At 45.0% G+C, this 26,775-nt stretch overlaps 1 protein-coding gene across 5 annotated transcripts in view; it reads left to right on the top strand.

Annotated features, from left to right (window-relative positions):
* LOC115119208 (membrane-associated guanylate kinase, WW and PDZ domain-containing protein 2-like) overlaps positions 1–26,775 on the top strand; it is a 385,811-nt gene that overhangs the window by 344,575 nt on the left and 14,461 nt on the right. For 4 of the 5 annotated variants that reach the window (XM_065008344.1, XM_065008343.1, XM_065008346.1 and 1 more), the window contains 8 exons: positions 7,959–7,990; positions 13,135–13,357; positions 21,109–21,150; positions 21,809–21,924; positions 22,302–22,494; positions 23,316–23,585; positions 24,211–24,396; positions 24,881–25,115. In XM_065008344.1, the coding sequence (XP_064864416.1) occupies positions 7,959–7,990; positions 13,135–13,357; positions 21,109–21,150; positions 21,809–21,924; positions 22,302–22,494; positions 23,316–23,585; positions 24,211–24,396; positions 24,881–25,115 (1,297 nt within the window). The remainder of the gene's footprint in view (positions 1–7,958; positions 7,991–13,134; positions 13,358–21,108; positions 21,151–21,808; positions 21,925–22,301; positions 22,495–23,315; positions 23,586–24,210; positions 24,397–24,880; positions 25,116–26,775) is intronic. The other variant, XM_065008345.1, reaches the window with a different exon arrangement.

Below are 26,775 nucleotides of genomic sequence, written 5' to 3'. Positions count from 1 at the left end.
ATCATTGCTAAATGGTAGCAGAAACACATATATTAGCTGTACATGCACTGTGGGTGTAATGTCTGTGTTTACATCGTGCCTCTAGCCCATAGCTTTCTGCTGTTCATGTCATATAGCTGTTCATTGCTTCATGGTTTGCTACTTCATAACTACCTTATGACAGCTAAATGTATGTTATCAGTGCAATCACTTGAGCTTGCAATGTGAATGTGCGTGTGTGTGCGTGAGCGTGTGTTTGTTCGTGTGTGTGTTCATCCATGTGTATGTCTTCACTTGTATTGGTATCAATTCCCATAATGCTCATCGTCAGGAATGGAGGAGGTCCACACTGTTTACTCTCTCCTCCATGGATCAGAAACGGACTCACTTACCATCCCTAACATCCAGTGAATTACGCGTGATCACTTTTAAACGGTCCTGTTCAACTAATAAAGTTCAGATATTCAGCCATCCCTTCAACTCCCCACTGACTCCTGGCCTGTTTCTGCCAATACAAATAGCCGCCGTGCCTCTCACCAGCGCCACTAATTAGCGAGTGTGCTGCAGACACCCTCATTAAGGCCTATCTACACCATTACCTAAGCTGCCTTCAACACTAATTGGAGGATTTCAGACATGTCCGTTTAGTGTGCCTCGACGTGGCAGGATTGTGAAGTTCACATATGTTCGCCCACCCATGCTTACCCATCAGCAGAAACCCATACACAGTACACACATACTCATACACCCATACATGGTCAATAGCTGTTTACTGGTCGAGTACACTCTCTCACTGAGGTTTTCTCTTGACGGTTGCTGCCAGTGTGTGTGTCATTCTAGTCTTTCTTGCTCACTTGGCCTGTCCTGTTCCCTCCTGTTCCCTCCTAATGCTCTTTAAGATGGCTATATCTTCCTCCAGGCTGGACCAGAGATGACTATCACAACGAAGAGAGAGAGAAGGGAGGGATGGAAAGTCTTTGAATCAATGAGCGCTGCCCAGCAACACAGGGATTATTCAGCACACAGCCAGACAGTGATTCATTGGCTAACAGTAAGAGGCGCTAGAGCAGGCTGCCTGCCAGACCAGCACAGTGCTGAACAGCAACAGCCATGTTCACAGCTCTGTCTCCACCAACATGCACCATGCAGAGCTGAGCCAATCCAGAACTGCCCTGTGCCGCTGCAGGAATCCTTAGCCAAACAGAATGGCCCTAGGAGAGAGGAACAGGAACAGAGAGGGAGGTGGGAGAGACATCCAAATGGCTTATGGGTGAGCAGCCAGGTCAGATCCCAGCGGGGCTATAAGAGGTTAGACACATTTACTAGGGTTGAGTGGTGCTAAGATCACTTTCATTGAGTCAGGGGTTAAGGCTTCACAAAAGTGTGTAGCGAGTCTAAGTAGGGTGCTTAACCTGGATCGGCTCAACGGCTCCATTGACAAAACTAGGCGCTTTTATTTGGAGTGTGTTTAAAGCGTGCGATTAAAGTGTGATTCTGTTATACGAGTAGTAGGGACAATGATTGGGTTGTGAGCTGTAATGTGGATTGAAGCATGGAGTTTTCTCTCGGCACATTGTTTCTACTGTTCCTCAGCTGGATGTGTGTTGGTACTGTATTGAACACGTGAGGGAACATGAAACCAGCATGCAACAAAATCAAAATCAATTTTCATGCGGCAGATATTATTTAAAGTAGCTAACCGTCCCTGCGGGCTTTATGTATATTCATAAGCTATACAAGATTCCATCAAATCGTAGTGTTATCCAAATCTCATTTAAATAATGGCATGGCCTGCTGTTAGCCTGGCGGTGTGATATTATAGTGCTCTTCACTGATGTGAGTGTGTGTGTGCGTGCAGTGTATCTGTGTGTGTGTACACGTGTGTGTGTACGTGTGTGCAGGTGTGTCGTGTCATGTTGGAAGTACCTACATCTACATAGGGTCTCGTATGGCTCTGATTCAATCAACTCATTAACTGTACGGGGACAGCACTAAGTCCCATTATATGTTACTGATTCATTTAGCATAGAGCTCTTTCGCCGTAGACAGAAAATATGCCAGCCCTCTCACTGACAGTCACACTTTACATCAGACATTTATCATTTTTATTCTAATCAGGAAGTGATTCAAACCTCAGCCAGCCAATCATTTAATCAAGGTAGAAAAGAAAGTCAGCAGTACTTCAGCCCTCAAGCCCACAAATTCAGTATCCCTTCCTTAATACAATATACACTACCTGATATCCGGAGGGGCATTAGGACCATGGGTAGGCCCAGTTGTTCAGTGCTCCACCTAGGTTATCGATTAGGTGCCACAGGAAACTGCAGTGGGTCAGCATGGTCTCATTGAAGCAGAAGAGTCACAGTAAAACTGGCGGGCAGCACGGTCCTAATCTCTCTGGTCATTACATTCTCCTGTCTCACTGCTCTAACATGGTCCTGTCCCGCTGCTCTAACATGGTCCTGTCCCGCTGCTCTTACATGATCCTGTCCCGCTGCTCTATCATGGTCCTGTCCCGCTGCTCTTACATGGTCCTGTCCCGCTGCTCTATCATGGTCCTGTCCCGCTGCTCTAACATGGTCCTGTCCCGCTGCTCTAACATGGTCCTGTCCCGCTGCTCTTACATGATCCTGTCCCGCTGCTCTTACATGGTCCTGTCCCGCTGCTCTAACATGGTCCTGTCCCGCTGCTCTAACATGGTCCTGTCCCGCTGCTCTATCATGGTCCTGTCCTGCTGCTCTAACATGGTCCTGTCCCGCTGCTCTAACATGGTCCTGTCCCGCTGCTCTAACATGGTCCTGTCCCGCTGCTCTAACATGGTCCTGTCCCGCTGCTCTTACATGATCCTGTCCCGCTGCTCTAACATGGTCCTGTCCCGCTGCTCTTACATGGTCCTGTCCCGCTGCTCTAACATGGTCCTGTCCCGCTGCTCTTACACGGTCCTGTCCCGCTGCTCTAACATGGTCCTGCCCCGCTGCTCTAACATGGTCCTGTCCCGCTGCTCTAACATGGTCCTGTCCCGCTGCTCTAACATGGTCCTGTCCCGCTGCTCTAACATGGTCCTGTCCCGCTGCTCTTACATGGTCCTGTCCCACTGCTCTATCATGGTCCTGTCCCGCTGCTCTTACATGGTCCTGTCCCGCTGCTCTTACATGGTCCTGTCCCGCTGCTCTAACATGGTCCTGTCCCACTGCTCTATCACGGTCCTGCCCCGCTGCTCTAACATGGTCCTGTCCCGCTGCTCTATCATGGTACTGTCCCGCTGCTCTAACATGGTCCTGTCCCGCTGCTCTATCATGGTACTGTCCCGCTGCTCTATCATGGTCCTGTCCCGCTGCTCTTACATGGTCCTGTCCCGCTGCTCTAACATGGTCCTGTCCCGCTGCTCTATCATGGTTCTGTCCCGCTGCTCTAACATGGTCCTGTCCCGCTGCTCTATCATGGTACTGTCCCGCTGCTCTATCATGGTCCTGTCCCGCTGCTCTTACATGGTCCTGTCCCGCTGCTCTAACATGGTCCTGTCCCGCTGCTCTATCATGGTCCTGTCCCGCTGCTCTTACATGGTCCTGTCCCGCTGCTCTAACATGGTCCTGTCCCACTGCTCTATCACGGTCCCGCCCCGCTGCTCTAACATGGTCCTGTCCCGCTGCTCTATCATGGTCCTGTCCCGCTGCTCTTACATGGTCCTGTCCCGCTGCTCTAACATGGTCCTGTCCCGCTGCTCTATCATGGTCCTGTCCCGCTGCTCTATCACGGTCCTGTCCCGCTGCTCTATCATGGTCCTGTCCTGCTGCTCTTACATGGTCCTGTCCCGCTGCTCTATCATGGTCCTGTCCCGCTGCTCTATCATGGTCCTGTCCCGCTGCTCTATCATGGTCCTGTCCCGCTGCTCTATCATGGTCCTGTCCCGCTGCTCTTACATGGTCCTGTCCCGCTGCTCTTACATGGTCCTGTCCCACTGCTCTAACATGGTCCTGTCCCACTGCTCTAACATGGTCCTGTCCCACTGCTCTAACATGGTCCTGTCCCACTGCTCTTACATGGTCCTGTCCCGCTGCTCTTACATGGTCCTGTCCCACTGCTCTAACATGGTCCTGTCCCGCTGCTCTATCATGGTCCTGTCCCGCTGCTCTTACATGGTCCTGTCCCGCTGCTCTAACATGGTCCTGTCCCGCTGCTCTATCATGGTCCTGTCCCGCTGCTCTTACATGGTCCTGTCCCGCTGCTCTTACATGGTCCTGTCCCGCTGCTCTATCATGGTCCTGTCCCGCTGCTCTATCATGGTCCTGTCCCGCTGCTCTTACATGGTCCTGTCCCGCTGCTCTATCATGGTCCTGTCCCGCTGCTCTATCATGGTCCTGTCCCGCTGCTCTTACATGGTCCTGTCCCGCTGCTCTAACACGGTCCTGTCCCATTGCTCAGTGACAAATGACTCACTTCAGACATCTCTACTCTATCAGATCTCCAGGTGGAATGTCATCATTGCAAGTATTATGCACTGTAGGTGGCTTACTGTACTACGAGTACTGTAGGCTAATGATAACGTGACCTGTCATGGTTAACTTGCAGATGTAGCACTAGCTCAGATCCCTGCACTATCTGAACTATAAAATTGGTTCTACTGTACCAGGCAAACTAAATGAAATGCAGCTCCGGTATTAGAACATATTTGACTCAGTAATGTTCTCTGCTATGGGGTCTCACAGGAACAGAGGCAAGAGTCTGTCACTCAATACATCTCAGTGCTGATCTACCATAGGAAAGGGCACCACTGACATCTCTGTCTAACCAAACACCTCCTATGCCTGAGTTAACAATGAATGGATTTCCCCTGTGGAGTACCTTCCATGATGGTTGTTGCTCTGCCTTTCCCAGGGAACACAGGTTGTTCTGTCTTGAAGTAATGCCGGTTGATAGCAGGTCATCATAAGAGCACTTGTTTTGATTGACCTTGTTTTGAGAAAGTGAAGAGAGTCAGTTTTCATTAAAGAACAGGCCTGCCGTCTGAACGCTCTCTCATGTGTCACCCAGTAATGTGGCTTCTTTCTCATCTGTATATATGTTGTGCCTGTGCTGATAGAGCTGTCCCAAAAAATAATTGGATTTGAGAATTGTTAAAGTCGTTCCTGATAAGCTGCTGTAATTTCTCCCCATCTATAAAAATCTATATTCTAGCCGTGGATCTGTGCAAGGCAAGCTCCAGTCAGATTGATGACTCACTGAGAGAGACTGATAGTTTGCAAATATGTCTTCTCTGTCGCTTCATCTCTCTCCCTTCCTCCATCCTCTACCACCGCCTCTCTTTTGTTGATCACTTTCCATTTCTGCTGTGCCACTCGTTGGTGATGGAGGGCATGTTTACGGTGTGATTGCGCCCTTAAAAAGAGACTAGCGCTGGGAAGCCTCCTGGCATGTAACGCAGGCAGCCACTCGCTAATTCGATCCTCGACGATTTGCATCCACAACGTTCTGTTCCTGGAGGGGATGAAAATTGAATTGAGTAGACAGACAGTCTGTTGTTTGTTTGTTGTTTTGTTTGTTGTTTATTACGTTCCTCCCTGTTTCTCCGGGGGGGCCGATGTGGAGTGAATAGTTTGGGCCGTATGTGTTATGAAGCTGGGTCTTTTGATGTGAGACTGCTGCCTTGCGTTGCATAGCACTGTGTGTGAACACTGGCGGGGGTGAGTACCGCTGGAATTCCTGCATTCTGTTACACTCTGTTTGTTGTGATCATGTGTTCTAGGCTGAAGTAGAATGTGGAATGTTGTCATTTGCTGAGTAAATGTTGGCTGGGCCTGTTTGAATGGCGGTGATGGTGGTAGGGACTCGCCCTTCCCCTTCGGTGTGGACAGATAGAAGCGTGGTGGTGGAGCTTCCATCATATTATTTACAGGTTACAGATGGGTGTATGGGGAGGGGAGGGGGATGGGTATATGGAGCGAATTGGGTTCTGTTTTCCCATTGAAAACACATGACCTACTCCTAATACAGTCAATTCATTCACACTAACCCCGGGCAATATCATCCCAAAACGTTGCACATTCACACAGCGCCTCTGGTATGCCTTCAATCAATTAACGAAAAAGTCACAGTCCATGTTGATATATTAGAAGTAGACACCTTTAACTGGAATATGAATATTTACCCGAGAAACAGTTGGAGCCCTCTGGCCTGGCAGTATGTGGTCCAAGCACAGTAGTGTTGTGATATGTCATCACCTCACACACATGCTGTTACTGTTGTGACTACAGTTCCCTGAATGATTCAATCCAAGGCAGAGGTCCATACGACTGCTAGCAAATGATGTAATTAAGTGCATGCAATGACTTGCTAAAAGCACACAATTACAGGACCTACACGGCTCTGTACACTGTAGTGCAGTGAGATTCGGGGTCGGGGGAACTGCAGTAGGGGTTGCAAAATAAAAACATATGTCGAATTATATTTGGAACCAAACGTTTTGAGGACAGATGGTGCAATATACAATTGTTTTTGAGAAACATCATTTTATTGATTAAATGTATTTATTGGTTTCTTTTCATTTTGATAAGAGAAGAAAATGTGATGCATTGAAGGTTATATGTTGATGTAAAAATATAAATGTACCGATTTCAAAGTTGTGTCATTAGACTTGGGGTGGGGCAGGGTTCCGAGAAATTATTCCGGAAAAAAATGAGGTCCCCAGAATTTTGGCTGAAAACATGGGGATCCCGCTGAAACAGTTTGAATAACACGGCTGTAGTGTATATCTTGAATTGTATCAAATCTACCAGTCTAACATGGAAACTTACTGTGTAGGTTATACTGTATTTGTCCATGGGAAATTGTGTTGAATGGTGAAGCCTCATCACCTATCGAATCATTCTCATCAGTTCAATCCAACTTTAGAGTCAGGGGAGCGTTTAGGGTTTTCTAAGGTTATGACCTATTCTCCTTCTGTGTGAATCCCATTTCTTTCTTTATCAGACTGTCACCTCTGGTGTTTTCCCCAAGCGTTGTCCCTAATAAGGCTAATTCAATGACAGAGAATGCTGTTGTAAGATCAAGCCTGGATGTTTATCCAAATATTGGCAAAGGCTTCTCCAATATGATCCCCTATCAATTATTTGGGATAATTTAGCAACACATACGGTAATGTATATATACACTGAGTATACCAAACATTAGGAACACCTTCCTAACATTGAGTTGCACCCCCCTTTGACCTCAGAATAGACTCAATTCGTCGGGACATGGACTCTACAAGGTGTTGAAATCGTTCAACAGGGATGCTGGCCCACGTTGACTCCAATGCTTCCCACGGTTGTGTCATGTTGTCTGGAAGTCCTTTAGGTGGTGGACCTTTCTTGATACACACGAGAAACTGTTGAGCGTGAAAAACCCAGCAGTGTTGCAGTTCTTGACACAAACCAGTGCACCTACTACCATATCCTGTTCAAACGTACTTACATCTTGCCCATTCACCCTCTGAATGGTACACATACACCATCCATGTCTCAGTGTTGATTTAACCTGTCTCCTCCCCATCATCTACACTGATTGAAGGGGATTTAACAAGTGACGTCAAATAGGGATCCTATCTTTCACCTGGATTCACCTGGTCAGTCTATGTGATGGAAAGAGCAGCTGTTCTTCATGTGTTGTGCACTGTGGTGGTGGCAGTTTTCAACGTCCCCTTGGCTTGGAGACCAACTGTAAGATCCTCTCTGACCCATTGTCTTTCTGGTGCTTCAAGAATCTGCTTCTCAAGGACATTGCATCGCACCACTTGGGGTGGGATTAATTTGCAGCCCTCTCATTGCTTTTAGTGTAAATCTATCATTTTTCCATTGGTTTCTTAATGTTTTATTCCGTTTAAGTTTTGTTATCTTTCTTTAGTTCGTGGAGTAGCCCTCAGACACAGACAGACCAGCTCAGACCTAATGTAATGGCTGCCACTACTCTCTAGGCTAAACATTGTTGTTTTCTCACTATTGCAGGTCACTATTCACCCTGGAAGACCCCTAAACAGGTAAAATGCATTGGTTTCCGAGCCTCAGCTCTCCCATTAATTCTAATTGACTCATTTAGTTAACAAAATGGCTGCACTGTGCATATATGTTGGAGCTGCTCTGATTGACTTTACTACATAACCTTAAATCTATATCTTCTGAACTAGCTGAGAATGACTACTCTATTCTATTCCCTTCCCTTATACTAACTGTAGTGCTGTTGTCGTGTCTCGGCTGCTGCTGTATCCTGGCCTTGAGTTGGACCCTTCCTCTTGCCGTCACATGCAGAGGAAAGGGTTAAGTGGCCCACTCATAGATATAGAATTACTAGACTCGTCATACCGTGAGCCAGATGGGCCATGATCTAAATAAATCTTGATGGTCATTCGATGTGGTGTATGTCTATGCACATGACAGTCTACGTCTATGCAAACTGCTAGACCAGATGCTCTTCTAGTAATGCTATATCTATGGTCCAGACTCTGGGTTGGCATGGTCCCCTCTACATTCCATCCTTCTCTCAGCTCTGTATCCCTGATAGAGAGAGTGAGAGAACCCTTTTCTAACAGTCATACCGAGAAATGATCACTCATCCATTCTTCCCTTCTTCCTTCATCTCCAGGCTGATATTGATCTGCTACTAACTTAGCTATCTTTCCTGATCATCTTTTGTCATAACTATGTTTTCTCAGATGTCATATATGTCAGACAAAATATACAAATGTTGTATTTTTAGTTTTTGTCGAGACAGATTGTACTAACATGTTGAAAGCTGAAACTTTAAAGATGTCTGAGACCTCTTAGACAGCACTCTGTTCAAACCTAGCCTCTGTCTGTCTGTCTGTGTCTGTGTGTGTGTGTGTGTGTGTGTGTGTGTGTGTGTGTGTGTGTGTGTGTGTGTGTGTCTGTCTGTCTGTCTGTCCAAACACTCAATAAACACTTGTCATCCAGACAAGGAAGAGCTGCTACAATGTCTCTCAGAGCACTCTCTGAGTCGAGTTAGACATGGTGTATTGCCAAGAAACAAGGTGTGTGTGTGTGTGCGCATCCCATTTCATGCTTCTTCATGTTCTAGTTTGGCTCTGATATAGCTAACCAGCTACTAACCCCAGCTCATTTGGCTACAGATCATAACATTCCACACATCCATGGACTCAGAAGAAGCAGTCCCTGCTTGTCAGCAGCTCTCTCAAGTAGAGGTCGACCGATTAATCGGAATGGCCGATTAATTAGGGCCTATTTCAAGTTTTCATAACAATCGGAAATCGGTATTTTTAGAAGGCAATTTTGCCCATTTTTTAAAAACATTTTTTATTTTTTTATTTTTTTACAACTTCATTTAACGAGGCAAGTCAATTAAGAACACATTCTTATTTTCAATGACGGCCTAGGAACGGTGGGTTAACTCAGGGATTCAATCTTGCAACCTTACGGTTAACTAGTCCAACGCTCTAACCACCTGCCTCTCGTTGCACTCCACAAGGAGACTGCCTTTTACGCGAATGCAGTAAGAAGCCAAGGTAAGTTGCTAGCTAGCATTAAACTTATATTATAAAAAACAATCAATCATAATCACTAGTTAACTACACATGGTTGATGATATTACTAGTTTATCTAGTGTGTCCTGCGTTGCATATAATCGATGCGGTGCGCATTTGCAAAAAAAGGACTGTCGTTGCTTCAACGTGTACCTAACCATAAACATCAATGCCTTTCTTAAAATCAATACACAGAAGTATATATTTTTAAACCTGCATATTTAGCTTAATGAAAGGTTAGCAGGCAATATTAGTCTGGTGAAATTGTGTCACTTCTCTTGCGTTCACTGCACGGAGAGTCAGGGTATATGCAACAGTTTGGGCCGCCTGGCTCATTGCGAACTAATTTGCCAGAATTGTACCTAATTATGACATAACATTGAAGGTTGTGCAATGTAACAGCAGTATTTAGACTTAGGCATGCCATCTGTTAGATAAAATACGGAACGGTCCCGTATTTCACTGAAAGAATAAACGTTTTGTTTTCTAAATGATAGTTTCCGGATTCTACCATATTAATGACCTAAGGCTTGTATTTCTGTGTGTTATTATGTTATAATTAAGTCTATGATTTGATAGAGCAGTCTGACTGAGCGATGGTAGGCACCAGCAGGCTCGTAAGCATTCATTCAAACAGGACTTTCGTGCATTTTGCCAGCAGCTCTTCGCAGTGCTTCAAGCATTGCGCTATTTATGACCTGAAGCCTATCAACTCCCGAGATTAGGCTGGTGTAACCGATGTGAAATGGCAGGCTAGTTAGCAGGGTGCGCGCTAATAGTGTTTCAAACGTCACTCGCTCTGAGACTTGGAGTAGTTGTTCCCCTTGCTCTGCATGGGTAACGCTGCTTCGAGGGTGGCTGTTGTCGTTGTGTTCCTGGTTCGAGCCCAGGTAGCGGCGAGGGGAGGGATGGAAGCTATACTGTTACACTGGCAATACTAAAGTGCCTATAAGAACATCCAATAGTCAAAGGTATATGAAATACAAATCGTATAGAGAGAAATAGTTCTATAATTCCTATAATAACTACAACCTAAAACTTCTTACCTGGGAATATTGAAGACTCATGTTAAAAGGAACCACCAGCTTTCATATGTTCTCATGTTCTGAGCAAGGAACTTAAACATTAGCTTTCTTACATGGCACATATTGCACTTTTACTTTCTTCTCCAACACTTTGTTTTTGCATTATTTCAACCAAATTGAACATGTTTCATTATTTATTTGAGGCTAAATTGATTTTATTGATGTATTATATTAAGTTAAAATAAGTGTTCAGTCAGTATTGTTGTAATTGTCATTATTACAAATACATTTTAAAAAATTGTCCGATTAATCGGTATCGGCTTTATTTGGTCATCCAATAATCGGTATCGGTATCGGCATTGAAAAACTCATAATCGGTCCAGCTCTAGCTCATTTCTGTTCTCCTCTTTGTTGAATCTCTCAGTTTCAAACAGATTGATGGTAATTCTGAATCTGAGCTCCCGGAGAAGAAGTGCCTGGGAGTCAGTCAGTCAGTCAGTCAGTCGGGCGGGCGGTCCAGCCAGAGCCGCTCTTTCTCTCTCTCTCTCTCTTCCCTAGCGTGTGTTTGTTCCTCCCCACACATTGAGCTATGATGCAGAACAGGCTTCAGAGCACCAGGAGCTGCCAACCGCCCCCAACACAGAGTTCAGAGTTCAGCCCAGGTTTAATTGGATATCATTAGTTCAGGACGATTCCCGTAGCCCAAAGAAGCCCGGCCCAAATTTTCCAACATGGATACAAAGTTTAAAAACAGAGACTATGGGAGTTCTGTAAATGTGACTCAAAGTTGGCACAAATACTAATGATGCCCTGCCTTCTGAATTCAGTTTGGAACAGAGCCTGTTCATATATGAGTATATTCTCATATAGTCACGAGAGTAAAGAACAGAATATACAGAATATAGTAGTATGTAGTACTATTGGTGTGGATGCAGAATCAATTTATGGCCGGACCTGAGAGTGTTGTGTGTAGGAAACAGCAGTCTCTAGCCACACACACAGGTCATACAGTCTTAAAGAGCCTGTCTGCCCGTGACTAAATGAAGGGGAAAGATTCAATTCAAAACAACTTTATTTATCCCTCTCGGGGCCAGTTAGGAGAGACTGACATACTTCATACTTCACCTAGTACATACAGTGCAATAGATGGAGGGAGAGAGAGGCGGAGGAGGAGGAGGAAGTAGGGGAAGTGATAGGGCTATAGTCTGGTCCAGACTTAATAAGATCCCCTGACTGTCACCATGCCATTACACGGCCAGACACTCAGACATTCCGAAGATCAGTAGCAGAGATGGGTGGAACCACACACAGTGGGAACACTTTGATTTTGCCTTGGTTCGATGGAACTAGATGCCTTGGCGGCATCGATTTATACAGCTCCTGATATCAAACAAGTCATTTTATCGGGTGGTACTAGAGAGAACTATCATTCTCACTGTCATCCTAACATGTCATCTTCACTATCTCATCAACACCACTCTGTTTTCTAAAGACAACTGACATTTGTACAACACATTTGCACAACACAAGAAAGCCGCTCAGCTTGTCAAAATAGGTCATAGTGTGTATCACTTCAAATAAGTGTGGTGCTTATTTCAAATAGGAAGATAAATCATGTTTTATGCACTTAACCATTTAGCTGCATTGTTTGGTTTTACACCCGCATAAATGACCACTTCTCTCTTTTTCTCCTGGATGCACACTGAGTGGTTTTGAGATTCAACACTGCTGAGAGTATTTGGGTCCAAATAAACCTGCTTTGACATTAGCACTGCTGGCTTTTCTGCATTGTATTAGAGACACCACAATAGTGTTTTCCACAATAGAGACACCACACATTATCCACCACATCTATATTCCATTATACTGTAGTTGCAGAACACACACACACACACACACACAGGTCCATCAAAGAGATTCTCTGAGGGGGGTGAATGTTGTGTGTTTGCACTCCTCCTATCACCATGCCCCTCTAGCATCCACTACAGTCTCTATCATAGAATGTCTTGGGCCGTAGCCACTCTACACTGGGCCAGTACCCTCTGTGTGCCCACTTTGACCATTTGCCATCTTCCGACGACGACAGTGGCACACTGACATGTTTAATATGCTCTCCGCCTGCCTCCCTCTTCCTCCCAGCAGCCCTGAACTGGTGTGCCTGTGCTCTCTCTCCTTCTGCATAATTAACACACTGCTTTTCCAGACCTGCTTTAATAAGCCTTGGCATCTTTTATTTCCTTTAAAACGTTTCTTCACCTCCCCTCTCTTCATCTTTGTTGTTGCTTTTAATTAGTCGCCGCCGGCTGGTGCTCATGTTGCTTTGCTGCATTACTACTCCCACTAATATTAGACTGCTGTAGTGAATGACAGAGGTCAATGATGTCGATGACGTCCATGAAGGCCTCTGTCCCCACCTGTATACTATGAATAGCTTTGCTACCTGCTCTCACCTCATTTGGTTCGTCTAAGAGGAAGTTGTTAGAGTACCAGGACAGCGCCCCCTTGCATCCCTTAGGGATGTCAGTGCGTAAGGACCGGGTGAGAACCAGGGTAGGGGTGGTGGAGACTGAACCAATGCCCTGATGTCTGATGTGTTTACAGGTGTTGGAGCAGTGGGACGCGGCCCAAGGCCAGGGAGGGGGTCAGGGCAGCCCCCAGACCAGTCTGTCTGCCCCCGTTGTCCCCCACAACGCCCCCTTCCTGACCCGCCACCTTCACAGAGCCTCAGTCCCAGACTCTGCCCTCCCCGAGGGCTTTGATCTGAGCAGGCCCGACCCCTATGATCTCTATGAGAAGTCCAGGGCTATCTATGAGAATAGTAGGCGTAAGTACTGGAAACACACTAGTACAACAACAACAACAACCGCCCCATCATATCTGTCTGGGGTTCCAGGGGTTAATGTTCTTCTGAACAGGTGGACCTATGAAGATGCACAAAAACACACTCATACACATACACACACACACACACACACCTCATCTCCTGAATGAATCATTGTAGCCCTCGTGAACAGAGTCAGGGCTCCATAGTGCAATATAACAATGGCCCCAGCTCCACCTGTTCTGTTCCTATAGGGACATAGTCTGGGTTGTCTGGGTTCTGTTCCTATAGGGACATAGTCTGGGTTCTGTTCCTATAGGGACATAGTCTGGGTTGTTTGGGTTCTGTTCCTATAGGGACATAGTCTGGGTTGTTTGGGTTCTGTTCCTATAGGGACATAGTCTGGGTTGTTTGGGTTCTGTTCCTATAGGGACATAGTCTGGGTTATCTGGGTCCTGTTCCTATAGGGACATAGTCTGGGTTCTGTTCCTATAGGGACATGGTCTGAGTTGTCTGGGTTCTGTTCCTATAGGGACATGGTCTGGGTTGTCTGGGTTCTGTTCCTATAGGGACATAATCTGGGTTGTCTGGGTTCTGTTCCTATAGGGACATAGTCTGGGTTGTCTGGGTTCTGTTCCTATAGGGACATAGTCTGGGTTCTGTTCCTATAGGGACATAGTCTGGGTAGTCTGGGTTCTGTTACTATAGGGACATAGTCTGGGTTGTCTGGGTTCTGTTCCTATAGGGACATCATCTGGGTTGTCTGGGTTCTGTTCCTATAGGGACATGGTCTGGGTTGTCTGGGTTCTGTTCCTATAGGGACATTGTCTGGGTTCTGTTCCTATAGGGACATTGTCTGGGTTCTGTTCCTATAGGGACATGGTCTGGGTTGTCTGGGTTCTGTTCCTATAGGGACATGGTCTGGGTTGTCTGGGTTCTGTTCCTAAAGGGACATGGTCTGGGTTGTCTTGGTTCTGTTCCTATAGGGACATAGTATGGGTTGTCTGGGTTCTGTTCCTATAGGGACATAGTATGGGTTGTCTGGGTTCTGTTCCTATAGGGACATAGTCTGGGTTGTCTGGGTTCTGTTCCTATAGGGACATAATCTGGGTTGTCTGGGTCCTGTTCCTATAGGGACATAGTCTGGGTTGTCTTGGTTCTGGTCCTATAGGGACATAGTCTGGGTTGTCTGGGTTCTGTTCCTATAGGGACATAGTCTGGGTTGTCTGGGTCCTGTTCCTATAGGGACATAGTCTGGGTTCTGTTCCTATAGGGACATAGTCTGGGTTATCTGGGTTCTGCAGAATGAGATGTATTATGATGTTGTGTCTGTAGATGTATTTCTGTAAATATGATGGAGTATGACAGCGGTTTAAGAGTTTCTACTTTTATCTTAGTGCTGACAGATGACTTGATGTTGATACATGTGTATTTGGTCTAGACTCCTTCGTTAGGGGAATCTCTGATTATCTCGCGGATCTCTGCCTCCAGTCGATGTTCTGCCAGAGTGTATAGTCAAATTAGCTTTTTTTGTTCAGGAACATCTCAGCCAATAACCTGTCTTCTTAGACCGCTGTATGCTTTAGGAGCCAACAATTATGTTTTAGCCATTAAAGATCCTGTCAGAGGTACAAGCATAGGGATTTCCTTTCAGTTCATTGAGTCTACGACCAAGCTTTTAACTGTTGCCAAGATATGCCCTGTAGAAAGATTTGTACGACAGTAAACCATTGGTTTTTGACATCAGTAGTCATATCTACTGTATGATTCTGAACATAAAGTGCACTCATCCTTTTGACCAGTGCTAGTGACAGTGCTAGTTTTTGTTAAGTCCGTGCAGCTTGATGTACCATAGAGGCTTCATGATTGACATGCGATGCTCGAGCCGGTAGACATGATATTGCTCTGCTCTGTAGGCTACAGTAGATGCACACTGTGAGGAGAGAGGCGAGCTGTGTGCGCGCTTACGCAACACAACCTTTATTAAAGAGGACAGGGCTGTCGGAAGAACTCCATGTCAAAGCCTTTCAGCGTCTCAGTCAATCTTTCTCTGTAGCTTCTCTCTCTCTCTCTCTCTCTCTCTCTCTCTCTCTCTCTCTCTCTCTCTCTCTCTCTCTCTCTCTCTCTCTCTCTCTTCTCTCTCTCTCTCTCTCTCTCTCTCTCTCTCTCTCTCTCTCTCTCTCTCTCTCAATATAAATATTGCCAAAGCTTATTTTGGATATTTACAACATAAAATGAGAATCAAAATTGTCAACGGGACAACAATAACCAAGGGTCAAAATAACCATACATTGAACAGTAACAATAAGCATACAGTAGAGGACATGTGCAGGTTGATTGGTTTGTCAGACACTGTCCCTCAACTTATGCGTGCGCTGCCAACCCACAGCTCTCTGCACCCTCCCCCAACAGGATGGGTAGCCTTGAATAAGGGTTTCAAATTTGGGTAAATGATACTCTAATTGTTTTAGATTTTTTCCATTTTGTCAGGAAATGCAGCTCCGTCTCAGGTTCTGCTGTTGTGCAGTGGTTGCACAGGCTTTCCTCTACAGGGAGCCAGGTTTTCCTGTGTCTACCCTTCTCAATGGCAAGGCTGTGCTCACTGGGCCTGTACTTTGTCAAGGTTTTTCTAAGGTTTTGATCAGTAACCATGGTCAAATATTTAGCCACAGTGTACTGTCGATTTAGGGCCAGATAGCACTGCATTTTGCTTTGTGTTTGTGCTTGTGTTTCCCAATAAGCAATATAGTTTTGTTTTGACTGTGTTGTAATTTGGTTTATCCTGATTGATTGGATGTTCTGGTCCTGAGGCTTCAGTGTGTTAGTAGAACAAGTTTGTGAACTCAGCCCCAGGACCAGCTGGATGAGGGGACTCTTTTCTTTGCTCAGCTCTTGACATTGCAGGGCCCTGCATGCATTGTTTGTAGTTTCCCTCTGGACATGTACGATACTCTTACAGAACTCTGCATGCAGGGTTTCAATGGGGTGTTTGTCCCATTTGATGAAATCTTGTTTTGCAAGTGGACCCCACACCTCGCTGCCATAAAGTGCAATTGGTTCAATGACATATTCAATTAGTTTTAGCCAAATTTGAATAGGTATTTCAATTTGAATTAGCTTTTTAATTGCGTTAGAATGCCCTGCGTGCTTTCTCTCTCAGTTCATTCACTGCCTCGTTAAGGTGTCCAGTTGAGCTTATTTTCAAACCTAAGTAATTGTAGTGTGTGCAGTACTCTATATATGTTGTACCAATTGAGAACTTTGGTGTAATTCCCTGAGAACTGGATCTTCTCTGGAAAATCATTATTTTAGTCTTTTTGGGGTTTACTGCCAGGGCCCAGGTCTGGCAGTACTGCTCTAGCAGGTCCAGGCTCTGCTGTAGGCCATGTGCTGTGGGTGACAGCAGGCATAGGTCATCTGCGAAGAGTAGGCATTTAACTTCTGAATTGTGGAGAGTAACACCAGGGGCTGAGGATTTTTCTAGAATAGTGGCCAATTCATTGATGTAAATATTGAAGAGTGCAGGGCTCAGATTTACAACCCTGCAGAAGGCCCCGCCCCTGGTTAAAGAATTCTGTTATTTTCTTGTCAATTTTAATGCTGCACGTATTGCCAGTATACATTGATGTAATTATGTCATATGTTTTACACCCTACACCACTTTCAATAACTTTGTAGAACAGTCCTGTATGCCAAATAGAATCAATTGCTTTTTGGAAGTCGATAAAGCAAGCGTATATTTTGGTATTATTTTGTGGACATGTTTATCTATCAGGGTGTGTAGGGTGTAAATATGATCAGTTGTGCAATGTTTTGGTATAAATCCAATTTGGCTTTTACTCAAGACATTGTGCTTTAGGACGTTTAGAACTTACATTTATAATACTACAGAAAACCTTCCCCAGGTTACTGTTCACACAAATGCCTCTGTAATTGTTAGGGTCAAATTTTTCTCAATTTTTAAATATTGGGGTTATGAGTCCTTGATTCCAGATGTCAGGGAAATAACCGACACTCAGGATCAAATTAAACAGTTTTAATATAGCCAATTGAAATTTTGCACTAGTGAGTTTGATCATCTCATTTAGGATGCCATCAGGTCCGCATGCTTTTTTAAATTTGAGAGCCTGAAGTTTCTTAGAGCTCCTGGTCAGTAATTGGGGAGTCCAGTGGATTTTGATTGTCCTTTATGGCTTTTTCTAATCCATTCAACTTCCCATGCATTTGGCCTTTTTCTGCATATGTGTCAATTTGAACGGTGTTGTAGAATGTTTTAAAATGGGTTGTCCATATGTCACCATTCTGTATCGCTAATTCCTCTCCTCTTGTTTAGATTTTTTTGCCAGAAGTTGTTTGTGTTTATGGACTCCTCAATTAGTGTCAGCTGCTTGCTGTTGTACTGTGCTTTTTTGGTTCTGAGTGTACGTTTATAGAGTTTTAAAGTCTCACAGTAATGAAGGCGTAATTCACCATTATTTGGGTCTCTGTGCCTTTGGTTGGATAGTGTTCTAAGTTTTTTCCTGATAATTTTACAATCTGCATCAAACCAGTTGTCATCTGTGGTCTTTTTTGGTTTGTTTTTTATCCATTTCAATTGTGCTTCTTTTGCCTGAATATATAGTTGATGTTTTTTACTGCTAGATTGATGCCTTCTTTATTGTGAGTGAATGTGGTATCCAGAAAGTTATCTAAGAGTGTTTGGATATTTTGGTTACAGGTTGGTTTCTGGTATTCTTCTGTGCTGTTTTGGGCTCATCTGTATGAGTTTCTGATGTTGTACAACTTACTGGGCTGTGAATGTGTGGTTGTTTCCATGTCTATCCTTTTGAGGAACAACATAATTTGGCTGTGATCAGACAGAGGTGACAGAGCTGAGAGAGAAAAGGTCAATGTCTGTGATCATATAGTCTACTGTACTGTGGCCAAGAAGTGAGCAGTAGGTGAATCTCCCCAAAGAGTCCCCTTGTAACCTACCATTGACAAAGTACAGACCCAGGCTTCTACCGAGCTGTAACAGATCCCTTCTGTTGTTGTTGACGATGCTGTCACTGTTGTTTCTATGGGGGAGATGAAGACAGTTAGAAACAGTATGGCCTGTAATAAAGCTGTCCCCTCGTGTACTCGTTAGATCAGGTTAGCTGAGCTCGATAGACCTCTCTCTCACTCTCTCTCTCTTTCTTTGTAGCTTTTCCTTTCTCTCTCTTCTCTCTCTCTCTCTCTCTCTCTCTCTCTCTCTCTCTCTCTTTCTCTGTAGCTTTCATTTCTCTCCCTCTTTTTCTGTAGCTTTCCTCTCCCTCTCTCTATCTGCATTTCTCTCTCTCTCTCTCCCTCTCTCGGTCTCTTTCTCTCTCCCTCTCTCCCTCTCTTTTTCTGTAGCTTTCCTCTCCCTCTCTCTATCTGCATCTCTCTCTTTCTCTCTCCCTCTCTCTATCTGCATTTCTCTCTCTTTCTCTCTCCCTCTCTCGGTCTCTTTCTCTCTCCCTCTCTCTCTCTCTTTTTCTGTAGCTTTCCTCTCCCTCTCTCTATCTGCATTTCTCTCTCTCTCTCCCTCTCTGTCTCTTTCTCTCTCCCTCTCTCTCTCTCTTTTTCTGTAGCTTTCCTCTCCCTCTCTCTATCTGCATTTCTCTCTCTCTCTCTCCCTCTCTGTCTCTTTCTCTCTCCCTCTCTCTCTCTCTTTTTCTAGCTTTCCTCTCCCTCTCTCTATCTGCATTTCTCTTCTTTCTCTCTCCCTCTCTGTCCTCTCTCTCTATCTGCATTTCTCTCTCTTTCTCTCCCTCTCTCGGTCTCTTTCTCTCTCCCTCTCTCTCTCTCTTTTTCTGTAGCTTTCCTCTCCCTCTCTCTATCTGCATTTCTCTCTCTCTCTCTCCCTCTCTGTCTCTTTCTCTCTCCCTCTCTCTCTCTCTTTTTCTGTAGCTTTCCTCTCCCTCTCTCTATCTGCATTTCTCTCTTTCTCTCTCCCTCTCTCGGTCTCTTTCTCTCTCCCTCTCTCCCTCTCTTTTTCTGTAGCTTTCCTCTCCCTCTCTCTATCTGCATTTCTCTCTCTTTCTCTCTCCCTCTCTCGGTCTCTTTCTCTCTCCCTCTCTCTCTCTCTCTCTCTTTCTGTAGCTTTCCTCTCCCTCTCTCTATCTGCATTTCTCTCTCTCTCTGTCTCTGTCTCTCTCCCTCTCTCTCTCTCTTTTTCTGTAGCTTTCCTCTCCCTCTCTATCTGCATTTCTCTCTCTTTCTCTCTCCCTCTCTCGGTCTCTTTCTCTCTCCCTCTCTCTCTCTCTTTTTCTGTAGCTTTCCTCTCCTTCTCTCTCTCTGCATTTCTCTCTCTTTCTCTCTCCCTCTCTCGGTCTCTTTCTCTCTCCCTCTCTCTCTCTCTCTTTCTGTAGCTTTCCTCTCCCTCTCTCTCTCTGCATTTCTCTCTCTTTCTCTCTCCCTCTCTGTCTCTTTCTCTCTCCCTCTCTCTCTCTCTGCTCTCTTCTCTCTCTCTGTTTCTTTCTCTCCTTTACTCTCCTTTAGTCCCGTGTTCAGTTTAGTGTTGCTTCCCTTCGTGTAACAAGCCCCCAAAGTGCTGTTCGCTGCAAGGCTACACTTGCAGACTGTTGGTCAGTCAGGTTAACAGGGTTGAGGCACAAGGCAACTTTTAGGAACACTTGACTTGTTTCCCTCAGTGTTGTGGGAGTTCTAGGTCATGAACTTTGGTATTTTTCAGTAATCTTATCTAACTAGGACTGTTCTCAATATAGCCGGGAGACCAATGCAGGCTGTTAGAGAAGAAAATGCACCAATACCCCACAACCATAGACAAGTCAGTGTAGCTTCCACTGAATGTTGATAAGGATACAGCTGGAAGATAACCATGCAGCAACAGGAAATAGGTTATAATTCATGGAAAAGAATGTGGGGGTTGATAAAACAATATATATTACAAACTTTAGAAGCCTTTTTAAGCTTGAATACACTACAAGTTTATATTTCCTGCTGTGTAGGAAAATTATCAGCAACAAAAGAGTGATCAAATTAAGATCCTACATCTGTAATTAGATGCCTTTATTCTAGTAGGGAACCAAGAGACCCCATTGCATGTGAGAGTGCTGGAGTTGGATGGAGATTTATGAATTGTGTACTTTATGTAAACTGTAACACAGTCTGGAATATACCAAAATCATCCTCTAGCCAGCAAGGTCATTCTGTCCTTATCTTTTGCCAACATTTATGAGTATTTTTTCCAGCAATCTTATTTAATATAAACTTAAAACACTGTATATGGGTTCCGTGGTAAGACTTGTCAGTCAGTCTCCTTATGTGTCATCCGCCATCTTTGTTTCCTCAATGAATTCCTCTGGTATCCCAGCGGACACTGGTCTCCGTGATTAAACCTGCTGTAAATAGAGCCCATTTCTCATCACAGTCACTTTGACCCACTCTACTTCATTTCATAGGAAAGGGTTTTCAGGGTAATGAATATCACTATGCCACAAATCATTCTGCTTTCCAGTAAAGGCCTGATTGCAGATTAGTTTCTGCTCCCGTAACACATACTGTAAATAAAAAGATAGCTGTATTACAAGCCCGAAGCACTTCTTTTCCACAGTGTAATGGATGATGTAGGAACTCTGTGCAGACAATGTGCTGAGGCAAGTCTTTTTCTGTCTTGCTCTAGTCTCACAGTCTTTTTAGTAGTCTGCTCTGAGTGAGACAGTTGTAAGACAGTGTGTGTGTTGTATTATTGTTTATGGGTGCTCCCTCAATCTCCCTCCCCCACACAGAGCCAGGCCTGCCACGGACCATCTTCTCTGTGGACCACTCAGGTATGTACGTTGGCCCTGAAGAAGACTGTCCACAGGGAGGAATAGGGATTATTCTAAATGGTCTTTTTTTAATGTATTTTTTAATGAAACCTTTAATTTAATTTGCAATGCATTAAAGGCCCAATACAGCCGTTTTATATCAATATCAAATCATTTCTGGGTAACAAATAAGTGCCTTGCTGTAATAGATTTCCATTAAAATTGGCTTTTTAGCCCAAAAAACAATCTCAAGACTTAAGCAAGAACTGTCTGATTTGAGTGGAGAGGGGAAAACTGATAACTTGCTGTTATTGGCAGAGAAGTTTGGAACTCTCTTTGTTATTGGTCTATTAACCAATTTACCGCATTGATGCCACCATGGAAAGCCGAAACTCCCGCCCAGACAAACCTGCTGATTAGGGTCCTGTGTCGATTCTTTTCAACAAGCAACTACCAGGAAATAACACTGATTTTTTTTTATCACACTTTAACAGTGTTAGTTCTATCAGGTGTTGTACAATATTATATAAAACACAGAAATAACAGTGCCTTTAATTTCATGTGTTAACTTCCACAATATGTGATCAACAATCCTCTGGCTTCACATAAATTAGACATTAGACTGAGGGCACTCTAAGGTCAACACGTGTCACAGGTGTTGTCTGTTCCTTGACCCCAGGGGCAGAGTACCAGGAGGTGGAGGTCCACCTGAGGAGGCAGAAGTCCGGCTTCGGCTTCCGCATCCTTGGGGGAGACGAGGCGGGTCAGCCTGTGAGTCTGGACACCCGTGAGAAGGCTCGTATGAGATGGGCGTGGAACCCTGTCATTTTCTCCTCTCTAACCCACTACATGCATATCTAACCCTGAACCCTGACTGACTGAGAAACTGGTGATACTGCTGTGGATGGTTACTGGTTAATTGTCTGTAGAGTAACACTCAGCCCAAACATGGAGCCACGTTTTTATTCATAAGCACCACTGACATAACAACCACTTATACATGTCATTTCACATACAGTTACTCACTGCATGTTTCTTGTCCACTTGACCATGGCTACATATCGTTTCAATGTAGTCCTTTTCTGAATCCAGCCCTCTGATTGGTCAACCAACTGTTTAACCCCTACCCCTAGCTCTCCATGCGTTCTGATTGGTCTGGTTCCCATAAACAGATCCTGATTGGGGCCATCATAGAGAAGAGCCCTGCGGACAGAGATGGGCGCCTGCGGCCAGGCGATGAGCTCATCTTCGTGGACGGGATCCCGGTGGCGGGGAAGCCCCACCGCTACGTCATCGACCTGATGCACGGCGCCGCCCGCAATGGACAGGTCAACCTCACCATCAGGAGGAGGCTACAGGGCCCAGGTGAGAATATGGGAGGGGACAGATCTAGGATCAGTTTACTGAAAACTCCTAATCCTAATCATTAGGGAGGAAAACGGAACTCTGACCTTAGATCATCCTCTAGGGTCAAATTCATCCTACTCCAAGAAGGCCTGATAGTCTTCCTTTCTCTGGCCTTATGTGGAGTCTGGCTGTTATATTGTACCTTGAATTATAGAGCTGCAAGAGCCTGCTGTGTGATGAGTGTAGCAGCCCTCTACACACACCTTCCCCCCTCAGATCTCCCCATTCCCTTATGTCAGCTTACGCTCCGGCTGCCTTTGGTGCCTGGGGAGGAGAGCACATCCACCCTGGTGAGATCCCGTCTCCCCTCCTCTGTCTCCCTCTTCTCCTTCCGTCTCCAGTCATGAAAGGATGTCTGTCTCATCCGTGTCGTACGTGGTCTTGCCTTTCATCCCTCGAACGTTTGATTCAAAGTAACACTTTTGGAGGTGTCAAGACTCTTGTCTCTCCTAGAGGTCTCACTGTCTTCAGTTCAACCTTGATCATTGAAGGAGATGTAATGAATTCTAACATGACATTTTGAGGGAGTCTTAGTTAGCGATTGTATCTACAGATATCTTCAATGGAGGTTTTCTTTTGGATTAAAAAGATCTTTGGATGCTGCATTACAGCTGATGAGGTGTGAGAGAAACCATGACCTTTCTCTGATCTGATAGCCAGTCCAGACAGGGCCTGTCTTTGTCCATTGATGAGTGCTGTGCTGCTTTGCTGGGCTGCAGTGTGGTGTGGTGGAGAGCAGAGCAGAGCAGGTTAACTCAGCTCTCTGTTACCCCCCACAGGAGAGCCGTGTCCAGAGAACGGCCGCAGCCCCGGCTCTGTGTCCACCCAGCACAGCTCCCCACGCAGCGACTTCACCAATGTCACGTATCCTGGCAACAACGCAGCCCCACCCACTGACGCCATGGGTACAGGTAGCACCACAGACGGAGAGCCGACCTCCAGCGTGCAGCAGCCACCGAGTGATGTCATTATCCACCGCAAAGAGAGTGAAGGGTTTGGATTCGTCATCATCAGCTCGCTCAACCGGCCCGAGACCGCCGCCGCCATCAGTGAGTGCTGCTCTGTGTGTGAGTGTGTGAGTGAGTGTGTGAGTGAGTGAGTGAGTGAGTCATTGCTTGTCCATGGGTTGTTTACATTACAAATGTACTGCCTTATGGCAATTTCACCTTAAAAGGGAAGGCTTCGCATATTATTATGCTCTTGAGTTTTAATGCATTTTAGTCCAGCAGATACGGTCGTTCCAAGCAGAGAAAACCAAATCCATTTTGACAAAAATTTCTGAGAGGAAGAGGTCACAACTATATAAAAAATGTAACACCTCTATTTTTGAACCATGTACTCCTCCTCTAACCATCTAACCCGTCTCAATTCCAAATGGTTTCCTGACTGTATCAATCCCTCAGATCTGAGGTAGGTAGGCTCCAGTACGCCGCGGTGCCTTTTAGTGCCCTGCCCACACTCGCTGTGCATACAGCCAGCTGTCTTACATAAGCTGAGAGGGGGCGGGAGAAATGTGAAAAGAGCGAGCAACATAGATAGAAAGAAGAGAGGGAGAGATGGAAAGAAAGCATCCAACCAGTAAGATTAGCCTGAACTCAGACCCATCCTCAACTAACTATATCTGTGTGTCTCTCACTCTGTGTGTATTGTCCTCTACCTCTCCTCCCATCCCAGGCGTGCCCCATAAGATTGGGCGTATCATCGACGGCAGCCCGGCGGACCGCTGTGGCAAACTGAAGGTGGGTGACCGCATCCTGGCGGTGAACAGCCAGTCCATCATCAACATGCCCCACGCCGACATCGTTAAGCTCATCAAGGACGCCGGCCTCAGCGTCACCCTCCGGATCATACCACAGGAAGGTGAGTGAGACGGGGGACAGGGGACAGGACGGACGACAACGGTCACTAGACTGGAGATAATGGGGGGACCAAGGGGTCAGCAGAGAACTGTATAATGTAGATGTGGGGGGATTTTCAGGGACTGTTGTTAAAACTGTTTGTCATCTTAAATGCAGCACGTTGTCTTACTGTACAGACAGTTTTACATCCCTTTTTTAAAGGGGGTTGTTCGATCTCTGGCTAAGGCACTTACTGTGTGGATCAGCGAGTGATATGTCTGTTTGGGAGAACTGTCTAGTGAGTCTGTTTCTGTCACCATCTTCTAATGCTTCATGGGTGTTTCTTGGTAATGCGAGCATCTACTGTAGATTAGAGCATTGTGCTGACAGTTCTTTGAAGTAGATGCACCGTGTATTATGTTAATGTGGCTCTGTTAGTATAGTCTATACTGTGGTGTGTATCTATCTGTCACTGTGTCTGACACTTCTGTCTGTCTGTGTTTCAGAGCTGAGCCCGTCAGCCCCTAGCTCACAGAAACAGAGCCCAGCAGTGACCCAGCAGCACAGTCCTCAGGCCCAGCCCAGTCCCACCGTGGGCCAGCCCAGCCCTGCTGTCACCCAGCCCAGCCCTGCTGTCACCCAGCCCAGCCCTGCAGTCACCCAGCCCAGCTCCCTGACCCACCAGAGCCCCATCACACAGACCCCAGCCCCCCCACCCCAGATCTACACCCACGACAGCAGGTACGGCAACCGGATGGTCACACACACACACAGACGCACACTGCTTAAAAACACACCCGTCAATCCATAGCACCCAGCCCAGTTCTAAATATTGGTCCGCCAGGATAGGGCCATAATTTACACGAGCATTTCGCTAAACCCACAATAACATCTGCTAAATATGTGTGTGACCAATATCATTTGATTCGATTTAAGACATGCAGCATTTGAGTGCTCTATCATTTCCTATGTAGTGAAATGGTTTAAGATAGTTGATCATGTATGTGTATGGGTTTATGTAATATTTAGGGCTTCCTCAGTATTGTACTGTCTGCTGGTCCCAATGCTGTGGAAGTCCCAGATATCTTATACAGCACAGTACTATCTTTTTTTTAAATCTCTGGGGTAAAAGCACTATTCCTAAGGGAATTACAGGTGAGAGCGAGGTATTCTCTCCCTGTCTCCAGTTTGTTGTATAACATCACTTAACTCTTACGGACTCCTGAATTATTAACCTAAATAGCTTCTTTATAGACCTACGCTGAATATTTCATCAAGCTCTTACAGGGGGCCCAAAGTGTACCCTGTCATTGTCCTTTCTCTCCTGCTCTGGAGAATTCCCAAACTCTCTGAGTACTCTTATTTATTGCCAACTCTGTAAAAGACTGAGTGTCTTTTCGTGTGGTTCAAAAAAAGGATTTCACTTACCACCACTTGTCTCAAAGGTAGTTTGATTGTAACAAACAAGGTATTTCTAAATAACTTAGAATTTGACATGAATTGGTTCAGAGAGCATTACCATTACTCATTACATTCATATGAAATGCTTGTAGTGATAACCCATTGGGCACACTAAATCATTTCAACGTTGGTAATTAGGTCAAATTTAGTTGAGAACTTGATCAATGAGACGACAACATACTATATATTCACCCACTCAAAAGGACATCCAAAAGTTAGTTCAACTGGGCATTCAACCATCGAAAAAAGCACGACCAAATTCCAATGGAAAAACAATGTCAGATTTTTTGGTTTAGTTTTCACTGAAATGCCTCACTGCGCTTTCAACCATTTAAAAGCACAGCAAAGTTCTAATGGAAATACAATGTCAGATATTTAGTTTATTTATACAACACACAATGAATGTGTTATCACCGTGTTTCATCTAATAGCAGAACCAAATGACCTGGATTGCAGTTGAGATTACCTGTTAAATACATGGTGCTGTTCAAGGTGCTGCACAGATTATTACAGTAATAGTAAAGATCTCCAGAGACCTGCGACAACCTATTCATGCTATCTAGAACATGCATGTTTTATAAGAAGGATTTTAGAGTTTCTCAACCTCAATGTGGCCATGTTTGTACGATAGCCTTAATTTAGGCTATATTCAATTGTTTGGTTGACATATCAACATTTAATTGAAATGTATCTACTGATTGCATAGTTCCATCTGAGCCACTGGCTTAATCCCATTCTTTAACTTATATTTTTGGTTGATTTAGAGACATGAATCCAACATATCATTTGTTAAACTTGTCAACAAGTTAATATGCTATTCATTGTTTATTGTTTTTGTGTTTGATTTTCAACATAACAATAAAAGTTAAAGAATAGGACTCATTCAAATCAAACTTTAAATGCACTTTAAATAAAGTTGGATTTGATTTAGTCCTATTCT

Source organism: Oncorhynchus nerka, linkage group LG23 (genome assembly GCF_034236695.1).
Source record: "Oncorhynchus nerka isolate Pitt River linkage group LG23, Oner_Uvic_2.0, whole genome shotgun sequence".
Taxonomy (NCBI): domain Eukaryota; kingdom Metazoa; phylum Chordata; class Actinopteri; order Salmoniformes; family Salmonidae; genus Oncorhynchus; species Oncorhynchus nerka.
The sequence above is the reverse complement of the archived record's forward strand: the minus strand, read 5'-3'. Positions and strand labels throughout refer to the sequence as shown.